Genomic DNA, 19003 nt, shown 5'->3' with positions numbered 1-19003 from the left:
GACCAAAGGTTCATTTTGTGCCGGAGTTCTCCTTTAAGTATGAGGAATGGTAATAGTGCAAGTACCAAAACAATCAAACGCTTCATGACTGACTCACCTCTCCCAGTTTGGACCAGTTAAAGGATTTGAGTGGTTGTGAAGGTTGAGGGATGCTCTTTGTCTGCAGGCTGGTTGTGCAACTAATGGAAGGAGGTCCAGGTGGAGGCAGAATCCCAGAGAAGATTGGCGGGGCTCCAGGCGGGGGTGGAGGACCCCCCGGGGGAGGTGGAGGAGGTGGTGGGGGTGGGCTGGAGAAAGCAAGAGGTGGAGGAGGAGGAGGAGGGAAGCCACCCATCATCATAGGTGGTGGAGGCGGAGCCATCGGACTCCCAGGGAGCAGAGGAGGAACAGGCAAAGGAACTTCACTCTAAAAGATAAGCAAATCATTTGATTACCATCACACCGAACTCATGCTTAACCAACTCCTCAAACATCTCGAACTAAACAACGTAAGAAGCGACATCAACATGGAAGTTCTAGTAGGGCCGAAACAAATAAAAAATTGTCGACAAATATCGTTGTTGTCGAGTAGTCGTTTGATCTCACGTGGCCTAATGTAAGGGCGTGCAATACCACGATTCGACCACTATGGCGCTGTGGTGCTACTTTACAAATGCTATTGCAGTAAAAGAAAAAACAGTACGAATTATGACGGAGCGCAAACGAATCCGAACTAGCAAGGTTTGGGAAAGTTTGACAAAACTTAAAACCAACAATGCTGAGATTGAACAAAAAGATTGTAATTGTATATTTATAATAATGGTTTGCAGATTAATATTTTACTACATTTGTGTCCTGAAGTAAATGAGTGTCAGTTCTAAGAAAAGCAGTGGGTCTATTAAACAATACTTAGAGAGCATTTGTGTGTGATTTGAGTTGGACTGAAATCTGAAAGTTGGCTCAAAGTTCATTAAAACAACTATTTTTTTTTTTATATTATAGTAAGAATATGTATAACTCAACATTTTAACTAACTGAAAAAGCTGAATAATCGTTCCAAACTTACTGATTAGCTGGCAAAATAATCGACGATTAGTCGATTAATCGTTCGAATAATCGTTAGATTAATCGATTATCAAAATAATCGTTTGTTGCAGCCCTAATGCTACACTCTTAGAAGAAACGGTTCTATTTAGAACCAGAAATGGTTCCATCCCCCACTTCATATATGGAACTCCAAAATGCTTCTATATAGAACCATTTTTTTTTGGTAGAAGGTTCTATTGGCCAAGTATGGAACCCCAGGGTTCTATATAGAACCCTTTTTAAGAGTGTATAGAACCTTTTAGGGGTTCCAAATATGTAGCGCTGATAGAACCTTTTAAGGTTCTATATAGAACCTTTCCTTCTAAGAGTGTAACGTGCAACGGCTATACTTACAAATGCATTCAACACACTAGAAGGAAGTAGCAGATGGTGAACTCACGGAAATGTCGCTAATGCGGGAGGACAGGTCTAATACTTGCTCCCTGGCAGAGCGCAACTCCACTCCTTCCTTCTGCAGTTTGTCCTTCATCTTGTTGAGGGTCTTCATCATATCCTCCTTCTCTTGTGTCTTGGTTTCACACTCCCTTTCTTTCCTTTCCAGCCGAGCCGCCAGCTCGACATGCTCTAAAAAACAGACATCATTATCGTTACGTACTTTAAGTTCACTCAGGCTCAGCTATGCAAGTCAGTGTTGCACTGTTACCTTTTCTGAACTTTTCTGCTTGGTCTCGCCACTGTTTGACTTCATTCTCATTGACAAGCCTGTGGATGGGGAAAAAAAGCAAGTGTCGTTGTGTTGCACTCAAATGCACAGGGTTATAAAATCCATTTTGCGCACACTTACCTCAGCCATTTATCAGTTTTAACTGCTTCTTGTTATTTATCATCGGTGTTAGCAAAAGTGGAAGCCAATGTTAAAGACCCCATGAGAGCAAAAGCGTTTTCGATGTTTATTAAATGTCTGCTAGCTTTAAAGGAGTAGTTCACTTTTAAAAAAAAACTTTTGCTGATAATTTACTCACCCCCATGTCATCCAAGATGTCCACGTCTTTCTTTCTTCAGTCGAAAAGAAATTAAGGTTTTTGATGAAAACATTCCAGGATATTTCTCCATATAATGGACTTCAATGGGGTCCAAACGGTTCAAGGTCCAAATGAGAGTTTCAGTGCAAACTGTTCAAAGGGCTTTAAACGACACCAGACGATGAATAAGGGTCTTATCTAGCAGGTCATTTAAAAAAATAAATAAAAAAGTTTTATAAGCACAAATGCTCGTCTTGCTCTGTTCTGTGATGCGCGTTCGTGACTCTCCCGTTCAAACTCGTTCATCAAAATGAACAAATCTTTTTTTTTCGAGTCATGACTCGAAGGGTCCTAAATAAGACCCTTATTCATCGTCTGGTGTCATTTAAAGCCCTTTGAAGCTGCATTGAAACTGTCTTTTGGACCTTGAACCATTTGGTTCCCATTGAAGTCCATTATATGGAGAAAATGCTGGAATATTTTCATCAAAAACCTTAATTTCTTTTCAACTGAAGAAAGAAGGACTTGGACATCTTGGATGACATGGGGGTGAGTAAATTATCAGCAAAAGTTTTTTTTTAAAGTGAACTACTCATTTAATGATACCAATATCCTAATGACTTTAATGACTATCAAAGTGTAGTCATAACATTTTTTAGCAAAATCAAACAGAAAGATTAATCTTCTTATCCATTGAGGTGTATATAGTATTTTTTCCCATTAAAATCCTCTCAAGAATGAGAATGTCCCCTCACACTAAATTATATAAACCACCTTCTTTCAATAGTGCCAAATTATGGTTCGTCAGTTTTCCTTTCCAAAGCATCAGCTGGTTACAAAGCAAGTGGTTAGAACTGATTCATTTTGAAATTGTCTTCATTGGTTGCATCCAAACTGTCAACTAAATGGTTTTTCTATGTGGTGTGTAGTTTGGTTGTAATACAGATGGCAACACACCATCAAACCATTTCATGGGGTCTTTAAACCAAAGGAGCCACTGTCAAACCAAAGCAATGAGATTTCTTCATAAATCAAAACATTATTTAGATATATAAAAGGAATTAGTTTAGTCTGGTTGTGAATTGTATTGTAAGTGGATACTGTTGGAGGATTATGTGAGTATCAGGATTTAGTAAAGAAATCTAAAGTGACACCTTGACATGCGCTGCTTTCCATAGCTACAGAAGGAGAGAAGTGAAACACACACATGTACTGCCAGTATTGGACAATGGGAATGAAAGATATACATGACTAACATGTTGACTAGATGATAAAGTTGCCGGCAACATGTAATGGATTTATTGCACTTTACTTATTTAAGAAGGTTTTGACCTCAAAACCTGGTTGTTGGGGTATAACCATAAATTGTGAGTTACAAGCCATTTCATTTCATTATTTTAGCTTTTCTTTTGGAAAACTTGCTCCTAAACTGGTTAAACTTGGTGCACTGGTGGAAATAGTCAACTTGATAACTAGCAATCTTTTTGAGCAAAGAATGCTTGTCCTATAGTGAAATGTGTGGAAAGTTGGGTGAAAGATGGCGAGAGCACAACTTAGATGATAAATGTTTCAAAGAGAAAATGTTGGACACTTGTGGTAAGCAGATGGCTGGAAATTCAATACATATTCCACACATTAATGTTGATTACTGTAGTCTTCCATTAAAATTTCCTAATGGTTTGAAGTCGTTTGTTACCAACTTCCATTTTGGTTTACACTTTCATGATGCATTTACAGCATTGTGAATCATCATCCAGCATGTTAACAGTATCAGATCGCAGCAGTGTGCCAAAATATAATTCAAATTCATTTATAAAGCACTGAATAAAACAACAGAGTTGACCATAGTGCTGTACAGGCAGAAAAAACATAAACAGAAGAATAAAAGAAAAATGTACATCCACATATCTAATTAGGTAATATAGCCTTCATCAATCAACAACATGTATTTATAAAGAGAATAAAAAACACTAGCACCCTTCACGCTTATCTTGATCGAACGCTATCATAAAAAATTACGTTTTCAAGTGACTTTTAAACTGACTGAGTGTAGGAAGGTCCCTAATCAGTCCCTCCAGGATTTTTGCGATCAAAATGACTGATTTTGTGGTGGTAATTTCCAAAAATTTGTGAAAAAATGTGCGATTTATATATAACATTTACCATAATAGTATTCAGTCCTTCCAGAAAAACGCGGAGTTTTTTTGTGATTGTTGCTGGCAAAAATTGATTGATTACGCGGTAAACTACTGGCAGCTGTGGTTGCCAGCATCATACTGTAAATTTATGCAATTTTATGCGATGAAATTGCAGGAATTTGCAAAAATTGCGGTTTGATGAAAAAGAGAAAAAAAGTGATTCCCCCAACATCCTGTTAATATAAGAGTCATTTCTTATTACTTCCTTTGATAAGCAAGCATTCTACATCATAGAAAGTGCTGGGAATATTTGTTTTATTTCAGACTGTAACGAGTGTAAATAAGGTGTGGCCCCTTTAAGAGCTGCGCGCTCCCTGTTGAACTCTCTGCAGTGTTATATGTGCGCATCGAACGCCCCATGTATGTGGGTAATTTCTGTTTGATGCTACTTCTTTTATCTTATGTTGTTTATTAAGTAACGATGTGACGGTAGAACGTGCGACAGACAGAATACGAGTTTGATTTGTGAGATGTCCATCGCCTCCGTGAGTCTGTCTGTCGTCGTGTAATTGCGTCACTTCATAACGTTCCCATGGAAACAGGGGGAAATGGCTGCTCTTGTGTGAAGCAAACGCAACATTTTTCAACTTTCTGCTAAGATACATGTGACTTTTTTTGCAACGAAAATGCGAGGATTATGAAATTATGCAAACCCCGCATATTTTGCACGGAAATCGGCAATTTATGCGGCGAAAGTGCGGCGTATTTGAAAAAATGCGTCCCCCGCATAAATCATAGCTGTCAACCCTCCCGTTTTTTCCGGGTTTCTCACGTATTTTAGCTCTTTTCCCGCTGTCTTCCCGTTTGAGTATTTTCCCGTAAAATATACCGTATTTTTACTCTCTGATTGTGTGAGACGTACGGGCTCGGACAGATTCGGCTTGAAGTCGTTTATCCTCGGATGCGGTGCCGCGCGCGCTGGCCGGAGACACACTGGCTGCGTGGCGTGTCCGTTTTTATTGCACGCTGCCTGCGTGACACGCGCGTCTCCAGAAAACGCGTGCATGCTAGAAATAGAACTGACGCCTATTTTTCACGCGACAGGCAAGCGTGTTTCTTTGCCTGGAATTTCTTTGCGTTTCCAGGCAAAAAATAAATAAAAAATAGGAAACGATGTTTAGGCTAGCTGAATGTAATTTTGTACTCGAATACATATTAATACATTACATTTTGATGTTTGAAAGTCTAGGTTTTTACATAAATTCAGATATCAATGTAATTTAAACAAATAATAATTATTATAAATAGATTTTCAAATATATGAATAAAATATATTTTCTTTTTTTCCATTTGTTTCTTAAGCTCTTAACAATGTGATTACATGAAGAAGAAAAAAAAAACTTGAAAAAAAAAACGTTCTGGGCCTATAGGAGGATATAAAGATAGTGTGTCTTCTGAGTGATGGTCCACCATCAGGCTAAATAGGCTCTTTAAAGCTACACAAAATGTGTAAATGTAATTAAAATAAACAGACAGCCCACTTCCCTATTTTGCGGATTTTGGAAGATGTGTGATAGGCTAAATGTTGAAATTGTTGTCCAAATGCTAGAGCAACACACGCTAATCCAAATGTAGATTTTTTTCCCTTTAAATGACACTGTCTCTTTCTCTCTCACACATAGGCTAGTTATGAACACCTTAGACTTTTAAGGATTGTGCTTTATTTTTAAAGTTTGTGGGTGAGAATCGTGCAAAAAAAAAAAATCCCTTATTTTGGGGATGGATTCCGGGAAAACTCCCTAATTTTCAATGTTCAATGTTGACAGCTATGGCATAAATATGCGGACTTTGGCTGATTTTGCATTGAATTCAGCGATCGCATATTCGCGTTTTTCTGGAGGGACTGGCCTAATATATAGAGGTAAACTGTTCCATAATTTAGGGGCTGCGACCGCAAATGCGCGATCCCCTCTAGATTTCATCTTTGACCGAGGAACGTCAAGGCGTTTCTGAGAATTTGATCGTAGTGATCTCATCGACTTTTGTTCCTGGATTAGATCTGCAATATAAGATGGGGCTAACCCATGTAGAGATTTGAATACAAAAAGCAACATTTTGAACTGAATCCTAAAAGTGACAGGCAACCAATGTAGTGCTTTTAATACCGGAGTGATATGGTCGAATTTGCGAGTGCCTGTCAACAGTCTTGCAGCCGCATTTTGGACCATCTGAAGTCTATCTAAGACTGTATTTTGGGCACCATAATATAGAGAATTGCAGTAATCTATTCTTGAAGTGATAAATGCATGAATTATTTTTTTCCAGATTTTTATGGGATAAAAAAGGCTTAATTCTTGAAATCATCCTCAGTTTAAAGAAGCTCGTTTTAACGATTTCATTTACCTGTTTGTCAAATTTAAGTGCACTATCACAAATCATCCCCAGATTTTTTACATATAAAATATAGCTGTGGTTCATTGAGCACAAATCATTTCAGTATCCCTACTGACCTTCAAAAGATCTAAAGAGGATCCAGTATCTTATCAAGCCAGTATCTTATCAAAGTTATGATTAACTTTTCATGAAAGAGCCTAATATGTGCTATCTAAATGGTTAAAACCATGTGCACAATGTGTTTTGAATTGAGCACTTACATTCTAATGATGTTCCTAACGTTGAAATTGTCCAGGGGTGAAACATCTGGATTTTCTCCCTTCTCATCTTGTAGAACAATTTGCTGAAGGATGCGGTCTAGAAGCTGCCATTGCTGTATGCTGCCAGCACCACGTTTATCTGAAAACAAGTGTCATAAACATGCTTCCACTGCTTTTCACACTATTAAAACAAAGTTCTATAATATTTCCATGTTTTTAGGTAATGCCATGTTTTTTTTGGACATGTAACATGGTAATTAAATGGTATTCTTAGAGCATGTAAATATCATGATGCATAAATATGACAATTTTCAGCCCCAGATACTAGGGAGTTCACAAGGTTTGGGAACAGAACCACAGTTAAGAAGGTGAAGATCATTAGATACGTGTATTAAATCTACATAAATGGTGGAGTGTGCTAGTGTAGGGAGACATGTTTTGAATGGTTCATGTGGTCCTCACATGGCATTTGGAGGCAGTGTTGTAAGACAGATAGAAGGTGAGGGTAGGCATCTGTGAGGCTCAGTTTCTTCTTGATCAGCTCAAACATCTGGCCGGCACTCTTGGTGTCCACGTGTGTCTGAACACAGAAAGTCCATTCATTTTCTCAATTACGTCTTGTAAACAAATCTAAAAAAGCAAGCTGTCCTGTACAGAATAAGCACTCTTTAAGGACATGATATGGCAGAAGGCTTGTGCATATAAATAACAGATCTCACAATGTCAAAGCGTTTGGCCAGTTCTGATTCATCCTCATTCCGCACCATTTCGAAGAAGTCCAGATGTCTGAAACACACACATGACCTTTCTGTAAGCAACAATAGGCTAATGCAGTGATTTCTGGAGGGCCACAGATCTGCAGAATTTATTTGTTTGCTATCATGCGGCATGCATGTTTGCGATGACGTAATATGCATGTAAACACACTAGGGTTCGACAGAATCAAGTTGAGTGTGACACCAGACCAGCGCTGTAGGGGGCGCCGGAAACAATCACAGGGTTGAAACTAAACTTTCCAGGATCCAGGAGTTTGACACTCTTTGATAATTAGATAGGAAATGAGCTCAATTTTAAAGAGGTGGTAAAATGGCATTTTCATTTTCAAAAGATGTAAAATAAATCTCTGAGGTTTGTGGTTTGTGTGTGAAGTTTTAGCACGAAATACCCCACATGTTAAAGTTGTCACTTTTTGAGGTTTCGCAAAAACGCACCGTTTTGTGTCTGGCCCTTTAAATGCAAATGAGCTGCTGCAGAGGGCGGGGCTTCATGTGTTAGCAGCTGCGATTTCCTCACACAGAAACACACTAAAATGAAAATAACTGTTCTGCCTTTAATGTTAAAACGTAGTCGGACGTCTCTGAATGGTTATTTGAAAACAAGACGTCTCTGAATGGTTAGTTGAAGAAATTATGTTGCTAATGTGGAGTTAACTATCTTGAATTAGCATTTTCTGTCATGCTAATCTATAAATCGCTCGTATAGGAACTGTTGAGATACACACAGAGTGACTTTCTACTGCATGTGAAAAGATGTACTCTTAAAACACAACTTTTCCTCTTCTCAACATGGAATGAGTTCCCGGGGGCGGGGCTTATGTAAATTTTAGGGTTGGAAGCTTGTGTAATTCTACCAGCCATTTTTGTAGTCCTTTTCTTTAAAAGCAAATATCTTTCTTTGTTTTGAACTTTGTAACTTTGATAATGTCGTTTATGCTCAAACAGCAACATTACACACTAACTAAAGCTAGAAAAGTGAAATCATAATCAACCACCCCTTTAACTAGTGTTCTTACCTGTCAAGCGTGACATTATCATGTGTTCTCAGCTTCTCGATGACTGGCTGAATTCCTAACATCAGAAACTCATACCTAAGATGAAGGCGAAACTCTAGACTGTCCTTTGAGAGAAACGGAGGGAATAATTGTTAGTCATCATGAAATCAAAATGAACATTGTTATTTTTTAATGGCATATTGGGAGTGAGTATTTATTATAAAAGAGTCACCCGTGTCCTTGCTTTTTTTATCATTCACGTGCCCTCGTAACCTTTAATCATAATAACTTACAATCCCTCTTTCAACGACATCTACTGTTCTCTGATGATGTGGCAGGACAACCTGTCAGGGACAACCGGTTAGGCCCTGTCCCAGATGACACACTAGCAGTCTTGTGGACTTACAATGGCCACAAAAGTCCACTACGGTGTCCCAATTGTCATTTTTAGGGGTGCACGATATATCAGCCACCATATCGGTATCGGCCGATATTTGCTCATTTTTATGTTATCGTTATCGGTCCGATAATAAAATTTGCCTGATATAATAAAGCTGATAAATAATGAATTATTTCCTTCAACACTTGACACACTTCAGATGCGCACTGTTCAACATGATTGATCTTAATTGCTTGAAATATGATTGGAAAAAAAAGGAAAATATAGTTCAGTGCAAAATGTGCTGTCGTATCGGCTACATGAAATTATAATGAGAATATTACAATTGTGTTTGGGGACGGATTTTAATTGTGAGACTTTTGTTTTTGCAATCAGGCTTTCAAAAATTATGTAAAAATTGGATTTCGATTTATCGGCCGATATATCGGTTATCGGCTTTCAAATATAAAGAATTATCGGTTATCGGTATCGGCCAAAATGCTCGTATCGGTGCATCCCTAGTCATTTTAGGTTTCAGGTTTTGGCGCTATGTCGAGAAAGTGTGGACTTGGAGGATGATTGCGAGGGATTAGGTTTCCATTTGGGACAGGGCCTCACTCACATGAGATTGCAGCAATAGCAAATGAGATTGCAGCAATAGCACTGACGCATAAATCTCTGATGTGGTCAGAGTGTGTGTGTCAAGGTTTAGCACAAAATACCCCACATGTTAAAGTTGTCACTTTTTGAGGTTTTGCAAAAACGCACTGTTTTGTGTCTGGCCCTTTAAATGCAAATGAGCTGCTGCAGAGGGCGGGGCTTCAAGAGCTCGTGTGTAAGCAGCTGCGATTCTCACACAGAAACACACTAAAATGAGAGAAACTGTCCTGCCTTTAATGTTAAAACATAGTCAGACAAAGATGGAGAGTCTTGTGAAGAAGTGAAAACATGTAGAATGATTTCGATTTATCGGCCGATATATCAGTTATCGACTTTCAAATATAAAGAATTATCGGTTATCGGTATCGGCCAAAATGCTCATATCGGTGCATCCCTAGTCATTTTAGGTTTCAGGTTTTGCCGTTATGTCGAGAAAGTGTGGACTTGGAGGATGATTGCGAGGGATTTGGTTTCCATTTGGGACAGGGCCTCACTCACATGAGATTGCAGCAATAGCAAATGAAAACGATCCAATTAATTCCAACTGGGAGAAATCAAGTCCCGGCCTACTTTTAGTTGAGTTCAAGAAACCTTTGAACTGGATATACAGGGGTTTGACAATGAAACTGAAAGTCAGTATAGTGTTGATCTACACTGACTACACTAATTTCAACTGCAAATGTCGACTCAAAGAAGAAGCTGTCTGCCCAACTCTCTGCAGAATTACATGCACACCTCGACTTTTCTGTTTCCACCAAAACTGTCCGTTGGAAGCTTGATGGTCGGATTGCTATAGCCGAACCTTTGGTCGCTCGTGATAGCACCAAAATATTGGTTTTCAGCAGAAATATTGGGCTGTGGATTTGTGGAACATGTATTTGTTCTTTCCCTCAACCAAGAGTATTACAGTGTGTTGAAGCCCAAAGGAAGCTTACCACCTGGACTGTTGCGTGCCCAGAGTAAAGCATGGGGATCTGTGATGGCTTAGGCTGCAATATCATGGCATTCCCAAGGCCAACTACTTGTGCTAGATGTTTTGGATGAGCGAGTCAGGAAACACACACCTGGGGCCCTTTTACCTTGCACCCAGCGCAATTGACTTTATACACTGACGCATGTATCATTTGTATTTTGCACCCGTGCAAAGCTGACTTTTCCCTCCACAGACTCACGCCGGCAAACTAGGGAATGAACTTGCGTTCCCTGGGCGGTCCAGTGCAATAAAAGGAGGCGTGTTTCTGGTGCTATTTAGCAGTTCCAGAAAACGATTGAGCCACTGACCAAAAAAAACGTAGTCTAAAGTCAGTGGCGCGTCGCGCGTACATTCAGATCATAGACAGTAAAAGAAATTGACAGGAACTCCATTGAGATGATTGAAGACAATTTTTTTAACACTTCCGTCCCTGACGCGCAGACTCAAACAGAGCTTGACTACGTAGATGTGACGTGAGCGACCCGTCTGTCTTCTAGTGCTGTGGCATGAGAAATCTGAATCATTCCCTTCCCAATCATGCAGAGGAGGAGAGTGTGAATAGGAGCTGTCCATGAGCTAGGAGAAGGAGACAATTCTGCTAGGTATTCTGATTCATTATTTTGTCATTTTGCCTCCACGAGACTTCCTTAGATTTCCACGAGATTTGCGATCTGAAGTAGTGTAAGCTGGTGTAAGCAGATCGCAAATCTCGCGCATGCGTCGTGGAAATCTAAGGAATTCTCGTTCTGGCCTACAAGGAAGAAAAGAAATAGTGGAATAAAGTCGTTATTTTTGTTTGTTTTTTCGCACAAAAAGTATTCGCGTCGCTTGATAAACATATAGTTGAGCCACGGTAGTCACTTGGGATATTTAAACATTTTCTTCATTGACTTTCTGGGCCGTCAAGAGGCAGTCCCTTAGGAGCCAATGTGGTAGTTATACAGCTCTCAAATTTAATAAAAAATATCTTCATTTGTGTTCCGAAGACGAACGAAGGTCTTACGGGGTTGGTACAGCATGGGGGTGAGTAATTAATGACTTAATTTTCATTTTTGGGTGAACTAACCCTTTAAAACCCGATAACCGATATATCGGCCGATAAATCGAAATATAATTTTTGAGAGCCTGATTGCAAAAACAAAAATTTCCCAATCACACAATTATAATGTTCTCATTATAATTTCATGTAGCCGATACGACAGCACATTTTGCACTTAACTATATTTTCCCTTTTTGATTCCAATCATATTTTTAAGCAATTAAGATCAATCATGTTGAACAGTGCGCATCTGAAGTGTTGAAGGAAATAATTCATTATTTATCAGCTTTATTATATCAGCCAAATTTTATTATCGGGCCGATAACGATAACATAAAAATGAACAATATCGGCTGATACCGATATGTTGGCCGATATATCGTGCATCACTAGAAGAAAGGAATTAATAGCCATTATGCCGGCTTTAATAGCCATACTGTACCAATTACAAAATTAAAAAAGATATATATATATATATATACAGACACATCTGCTGACCTCTCCAACCCCAGCGTTCAGCATGGCATTGATGAATGACATGATGGCTGTCTTCAGATTTACTTCGTCCCGGTAGCGCCCTGAGCTTCTGTCCAGCTCGTTCAAGAGAGACTGAGTAAAAAATACAAAGATATCTAATTAATTACAAAATGAATCAAATTAAAATGCATTTTTTTTACCATATATTTGTTTTTTTTTTTGTTCTAGCTTAGTCAGCTAAGCTACTGTAGGAGTAAACATTACTGTGAATGTTAAAGCACTCTTTGTGTGATGTGTGTGAGTGACATTGTAATGTGTTTTAATACAAGTCACATGAGTTTCCATGGAGTTAAGGATGCCGCTTCTGTAGACAAGCTGACGTATCATGTGAAAATGCCGACTGACGAACAATAAAGTTTTCCATCTGGGGTGTTTATGGATGGTCGATTTATGCTTTTATGGCTGGTGGGAATGTTATTTCTCTGGAACGGGTTTCTAATGTCTGCTAATGGTCCTTATTGTGTCAAGTTTGTTCAGAGAGCTTTTGGGTCACTAGAAACCAGCCATGCTTAACCGGCTAATGTTTCAAACACAGACGTTTGTTTTTGCCAAGCATGTCAGCTCTTCTGTACATGAATTAACACACAGTAAAGACATATCACTCTACATATGATAAGGCTTCCACGAGTGTGTTTTTCTTCTCTGTGGTTAAAATTGCTCCCAAATGCAGACAATAGCCCCACAAGTATTGAAATGTCTACAAAGACTACACTAAATCCTGCCAACAATTTGACACACTCCTATTTCTGATATTTCTTATTTTTCCAATTTAACAGAGATTAAAATCCCATAAAAATGTATTAACTCTTTCTCCGCCAGCGTTTTTTTGGAAAAAGTTGCCAGCCACTGCCAACAATGGCGTGGAAAGAGTTGATAAAACAACTAGTGCTCCTATAAAATGTTGGCAAAAGCAATATGATATAAAATGGTTAACCCTAAAACTGTATTCTGGACAAATGTGGGCAAAATAGTTTTGATTTATTTTTAAAAAAATACTTCCCTTGATCTGAGCGGTTCAAGACTTGGCTACTTTTCCTAAGTTTGCCTCTTGAACACACACAATTTTTTTGACTCAATTCTACAATGTTAAGTGGGTGAAAAAAAACCCCTCCTTAATCTTGTATTTGGGTCAAAAATGGGCACCCATAGAAATGAATGGGAAAAACTGTAATTTAGAGCATTATAAAATAAGACAGCAAAGTCGCTTCATCTTTAGGTTTTAGCTCTAAGAACTTATTGGAATGATATTTTAATGTAGTTAAAAAAAAAATTAAAAATAAAACATAAAAATAAGCATAATTTACATAGAAAATATGGTACTTTTTGAAGTAAATAAATTCAAAAATACCCCCAAAATAAAAAAAAACACCATAAATGGATAGACAAAACTTTATCAAAGGCAGTGATATAACATTTATAATAAATAAAAATTAGGATCACACCTGAGCCCACATTTGTCCACAATTACAGGATTAAGGGCTATACGGTTTGAGGGTTAAATCACACAGAAGTTAGTATAGTTCAGCAGGCTTATAGTTCTCATTCAATATGACGATCAATGAATGATGTTTGGTCACATGTTTATGCATATGAATTATTTTACATATCCAGACAGATTGCCCAAACAAGATTACAGTTGTTTTCCATTGGAATTTCTGTTACTAAACTCCCATTAAAGGCGACATTACCTGGAAGCGAGTCCTCTCGGCAGCATACTTCTGGTAGTGTGCCATGGCCTGTAGCACTTTCTTATGCCCGTCAGGCACCAAGCAAACAGCGCCCAGGATCTCCAACACGGCCACTTTGGTCTTGATGTTGTCCTGGCGGAGGCTCTGGGAGATGGTGTTGATGCTCATGGGGTGGGCCAGCACATGGGCTCGGCCCTGGGAGTTGTTCATCAAGGCTTTGATGCAGCCGATGATGGAGGTATGTATGCGGCTCTCTGAGGTTTCGAAGTCCATGCTCCTCAGGAAGTTCAGAAGACACGTCAACCCATCCAACTCTATGAAGCGCGTCACAAACCTGAAGGGAGAGTCGCCAAGGGTTTGTGAGGTATGAAACGTGACAGTGTGCTAAAAACATTAACACATTGATCCAACAAAACCAACCAAAAAGTTGGTGTTTGTTGGGGCCGTGCCTTTAGAACAAGGCCAAAACTATGAAAATCCCTTTGAGATCCCATGGTCATTGGCTTTTCCCCAACATATATTGACACATATAATTATATAAATATAGTTCAGTGCCATTTGGATGTAAATGATCCAAGAACATATTTGCTCAAAACCAGGAGGGACTATCGTTAAAGCATCGCTTGTGAAAACATTAAGTCTTGGCAAAAATCCCAGATGGCTTCTGTACAGTATATACTCAGCTGGATAAACAAACAAGTCGACCCTTCAGTGTGGAACGGGCATATATGTTCACATTCATCATGTTGAGCTAAACCCAGGACTCATTAATCAGGTTGATTAAGGTCATACATGTCACTACCCCCACATTAAGAGTGACCGATCAAGGGTTAAAAGGATAGTTGACTGAAAAATGAAAATTGTGTCATTAATTACAAACCCTCATTTTATTTCAAACCCATAAGTCATTCATTCATCTTCAGAACACAAATGAAGATATTTTTAATAAAATCACATCTTGGAGTCAAATGGAAAGTGCCATCAATGGAGGAACACAAAGCTCTCAGATTTCATCAAAAAGATCTTCATTTGTGTTTGGAAGATGAACGAAAGTCTTACAGGTTTGAAACAACACGAGGGTGAGTAATTAATGACCGAATTTTCACTTTTGGGTGAACTAGTCCTTTAGAGGGATAGTTCACTTTGAAATTAATGTTTGGTATGTTTTATCTTACCTCAAGGGCATCCAAGATGTAGGTGTCTTTGTTTCCGCAGTATTTTGATATTTTTAGGTCAAACCTTTTTTGTCTGTTAGTCATATAATGGAGGTCTATGGTCACCACCTCAAAGAGCATGCACAGAGAAGTCCAGATTAAACATGATTTAATGACTAAGTACACATTGATGGCCTAAGACACAAAACGAGCGGTTTGTGTGAGAAAACGAACAGTATTTATATCGTTTTTACCTCTTTTAACCACAGCCACGTCCAAGTCTAAGGACGAGGGCGCTTTAGTCTGTGCAAGTGCTGGAAAGTGCCGGAAGTGATCTCTCGCGTGTGTACATCACTCATTGTTTACACTGAGATTTCAGAAGTGTTACCCTTCACTGTGAAGATCTAAACATATTTAGATATACAGGAAATTCGATATATCAACCAACCCGGTCTCATCCCAAGACGTCATATAACTGATGTTTTGGGACGTCTTTTGACCATACGTCAATATTCGCCTTTTTAGGGCCCCCTTAAACGTCGGTAGATGAGGTTATGGGATCCTAACTCTACCCCAGACCTAAACCTAACCCTAAACCTAACCCGTCACCTAATTGAGGTTAAAGGTAAAGCGTCAGTTGTATGACGGCCCGGGATCGCCATCTACCGACGTTTAAGGGGGCCCTAAAAAGGCGGATATTGACGTATGGTCAAAAGACGTCCCAAGACGTCAGTTATATGACTTTTTGGGATGAGACTGTGTTATATCAACAGACAACGTTGATTTTTTTTCGCGACCGCACACTTCCGGCGCTTTCCAAGCGACCGTGCCTTCAGATCACTTGGACGTGGCTGTGGTTGCAAGAGGTAAAAACGATATAAATACTGTTGGTTTTCTCACACAAACCGCTCGTTTCGTGTCTTAGGCCATCAATGTGTACTTACATTTACGAGTCATTAAATCATGTTTAATCTGGACTTCTCTGTGCATGCTCTTTGAGGTGGTGACCATAGACCTCCATTATATGACTGACAGACAAGAACGGTTTGACCTAAAAATATAAAAATTGAAACTACTGCGGAAACAAAGACACCTACATCTTGGAAGCCCTTGAGGTAAGATAAAACGACCAAATATTAATTTAGTTTCAACCAACTCAACTTAAGTGACTCACATTGCATGTTAACCAAACACTAGACTAGTGTGCAGCACGGTTGTGCCCTATGGAAGACAATACTGACAACAGGGGGAGATTGAGGGGGGCTGATGGGTAGCAGTGCTCCTGTAATCATAATAGATGAATTGACTTCACAAAGCTTGCCAAGTTCAAGCCACAGCATGGATTTCTTAGCACCCGCTGGCAACGGAAAACATGCATCGCCCTCCAACTGGAGTAAATCAGTCCGTTATTATCCCCTGTAGTGTAGCTCTGTATTTCCTGCAACGGTGATCAAACCTTAGCAGACGTGGCTCAGCGATCTTTGGGAGACCTGTAATCTTGAAAATCTGCGGGAGCGATGTACACATGAGATCATAGCTGGCCTATGGTGGTTTGGCTTCTCCTCACTTCTACTGCCTGGATTAGCCCCTTATCTAATTTCAACAGTGTTGTAGTCGAGACCACCTCACTCGAGTCCGAGTCGACACCGAGACCAGAGAGAGTCGAGTCCGAGTCAAGACCGAGTCCATAGAGAGTCGAGTCCGAGACCAGAGACGGTCGAGTCCGAGTCGAGACCGAGACCAGTGAGGGTTGATTACCTAATTTACTTTTATTTACTTAGAAAAATCCTTTTTTTTTTTTTTTACTGAATTTACTTAGAGTTTAAAAAATATTATCAGTTTAGGGTAAAAAGGCCACATAGTAGGTGGTGTTAAAAGTAATTTTATTACAATTTGTCATGCGCAGTTGCGCACTAGAAAATCACCAATCACTGGGCGTGTCAATCAATTTAAAGAAATATTTTATTAACATACATTAATAATCATGAAAAATATTTTGAATTGGACTCGAGTGGACTCGGGAATAATTCCGAGTCCTAAAAAAAAAATGTTCGAGTACGAGTCAATTCCGAGTCCAAATGGACACGAGTCCATGACAAGACCAAGACCATTAAAATATGGTCTCGAGACCGAGTCCGAGACGAGTCCGAGTCTCGAGTACTACAACACTGAATTTCAACATCAAATCTATGCTAAGTGTTCATGGACCGTTTCATGGTCTAGCTGTATTTTGACACTCCAGCTTTCTTACAGTTTATACATATTCTATTCACTTATATGTCACCTTATTCCAGAACCAATGTACTTTTTTGTATTCTAAATACCTTGTAGTACTAAGTAAAAAGCATGATATGAAAATGCTAGTACCATGGTATTATGATCGGACTCAACTGTGACTCATTTGAAATGTACTGTACAGTACGGCTCCCCACAGTCAGACGTGATGTTTGGATTTACATGAATCTGTTAATGTAATTCTCTCGGATCTCATTCAAGCACATTATTTACGCATAATGAAAAACCTGATGATGCCATTGCCGTTTCTTTGTTCTTTCTAGTCATGACTCTAGTTTTAAATTTCATATGAACTTTTATTTATATTATTCCAATGTGGAAAGTATTCTCTTCTGAACTGAAACTCGTATTCAGCCAAGAAACTCACATTCCGGAACAGGTTTTGAATTATACATCCATGGTGGCAAGCAAGGCTGCTTACATAAAGCTTGGGCGCTAAGTCTTAAGAAGTGTGATCTGTTCTTGAATATTCTGGCTCAACTTTCGTGGAACAGAAACGAAAACCATGTTTGTTTACCAAGTTGCTGTTTTTGGATTCCTTAAAGAGTTGGTAATCACATTATAACCCGCTAAACACAGTCTCATGACCTTATCATCATTGGCTTTTCCTTCTGCAGTGATGCCAGTGAAGCAGGACTTAGGCCGTGTGTCCACTAAAGCGTTTTTCCACACGCCTGGCGTATGTTTTCAATTGTTTTCAATGCGTTTTTTAAACGGCATAAGCGTACCGAGGCGTTTTTTTTTCACGCTGAAGCGCCGAACGCCCAGCGTTTTTTACTGGTCGCTGGGAGTTGAAAAATGTTCAACTTTGGATAAAACGCAGCGCTCATCACCGTCACTTTTTACCCAGCCGTCCAATCACAGTGGAGGAGGGGCGGGACTAATACCACACCGACCAACTGTCAACAACATTCAAACTGCAGCGGATATTCTGTATCATAGCAACGAAACGTCTCAGCGGAAAAAGCGCTCTCAAGCGCCCAAAGTACCGCGTCTTTCAGCTGGCTAAAAACACTTTGGTGGACACACGGCCACATTGAGTTTCGAAAATTTTCGTATGCGTTTTTCCGTATTCGTGATTCGGTGGCTCTGAATTATCAAAACACCATTCAAACTGCTTGCTACGGATGCGAAAAACGCAGAAAATCGAACCCGATTCGATTTTTATTTATGACGGACGAAAGTTTCGGAGGCAGTATGCAAGCGTGATTGACCACTACCTCCAGAAAAACGCGATTATGCGATCGCTGAATTCAATGCAAAATCAGCCAAAGTCCGCATATTTATGCGGGGCCGCATTTTTTCAAATACGCCGCACTTTCGCCGCATAAATTGCCGATTTCCGTGCAAAATATGCGGGGTTTGCATAATTTCATAATCCTCGCATTTTCGTTGCAAAAAAAGTCACATGTATCTTAGCAGAAAGTTGAAAAATGTTGCGTTTGCTTCACACAAGAGCAGCCATTTCCCCCTGTTTCCATGGGAACGTTATGAAATGACGCAATTACGCGACGCCAGACAGACTCACGGAGGCGATTGACATCTCACAAATCTAACTCGTATTCTGTCTGTCACACGTTCTACCGTCACATCGTTACTTAATAAACAACATAAGATAAAAGAAGTAGCATCAAACAGACATGGGGTGTTCGAGGCGCACATATAACA

The 19003-nt window shown here is 39.4% G+C and overlaps 1 protein-coding gene across 6 annotated transcripts in view; it reads right to left on the bottom strand.

Moving 5' to 3' along the window:
* The window catches only part of daam2 (dishevelled associated activator of morphogenesis 2), a 111529-nt gene that overhangs the window by 19776 nt on the left and 72750 nt on the right, over positions 1-19003 (bottom strand). For 2 of the 6 annotated variants that reach the window (XM_089120572.1, XM_089120575.1), the window contains exons 6-15: positions 13887-14220; positions 12160-12270; positions 8633-8736; positions 7560-7626; positions 7303-7420; positions 6841-6979; positions 3203-3226; positions 1730-1788; positions 1466-1650; positions 98-406 (exon numbers count right to left, since the gene is read on the bottom strand). In XM_089120572.1, the coding sequence (XP_088976698.1) occupies positions 98-406; positions 1466-1650; positions 1730-1788; positions 3203-3226; positions 6841-6979; positions 7303-7420; positions 7560-7626; positions 8633-8736; positions 12160-12270; positions 13887-14220 (1450 nt within the window). Of the gene's footprint in view, positions 1-97; positions 407-1465; positions 1651-1729; positions 1789-3202; positions 3227-6840; positions 6980-7302; positions 7421-7559; positions 7627-8632; positions 8737-8904; positions 8956-12159; positions 12271-13886; positions 14221-19003 lie in introns of all 6 variants that reach the window. The other 4 variants (XM_089120573.1, XM_089120574.1, XM_089120570.1 and 1 more) reach the window with 3 other exon arrangements.

This window comes from Pimephales promelas, chromosome 15 (assembly GCF_988280905.1).
Source record: "Pimephales promelas chromosome 15, fPimPro1.hap1.1, whole genome shotgun sequence".
NCBI lineage: Eukaryota > Metazoa > Chordata > Actinopteri > Cypriniformes > Leuciscidae > Pimephales > Pimephales promelas.
This window is presented reverse-complemented; position numbering and strand designations above follow the sequence as displayed.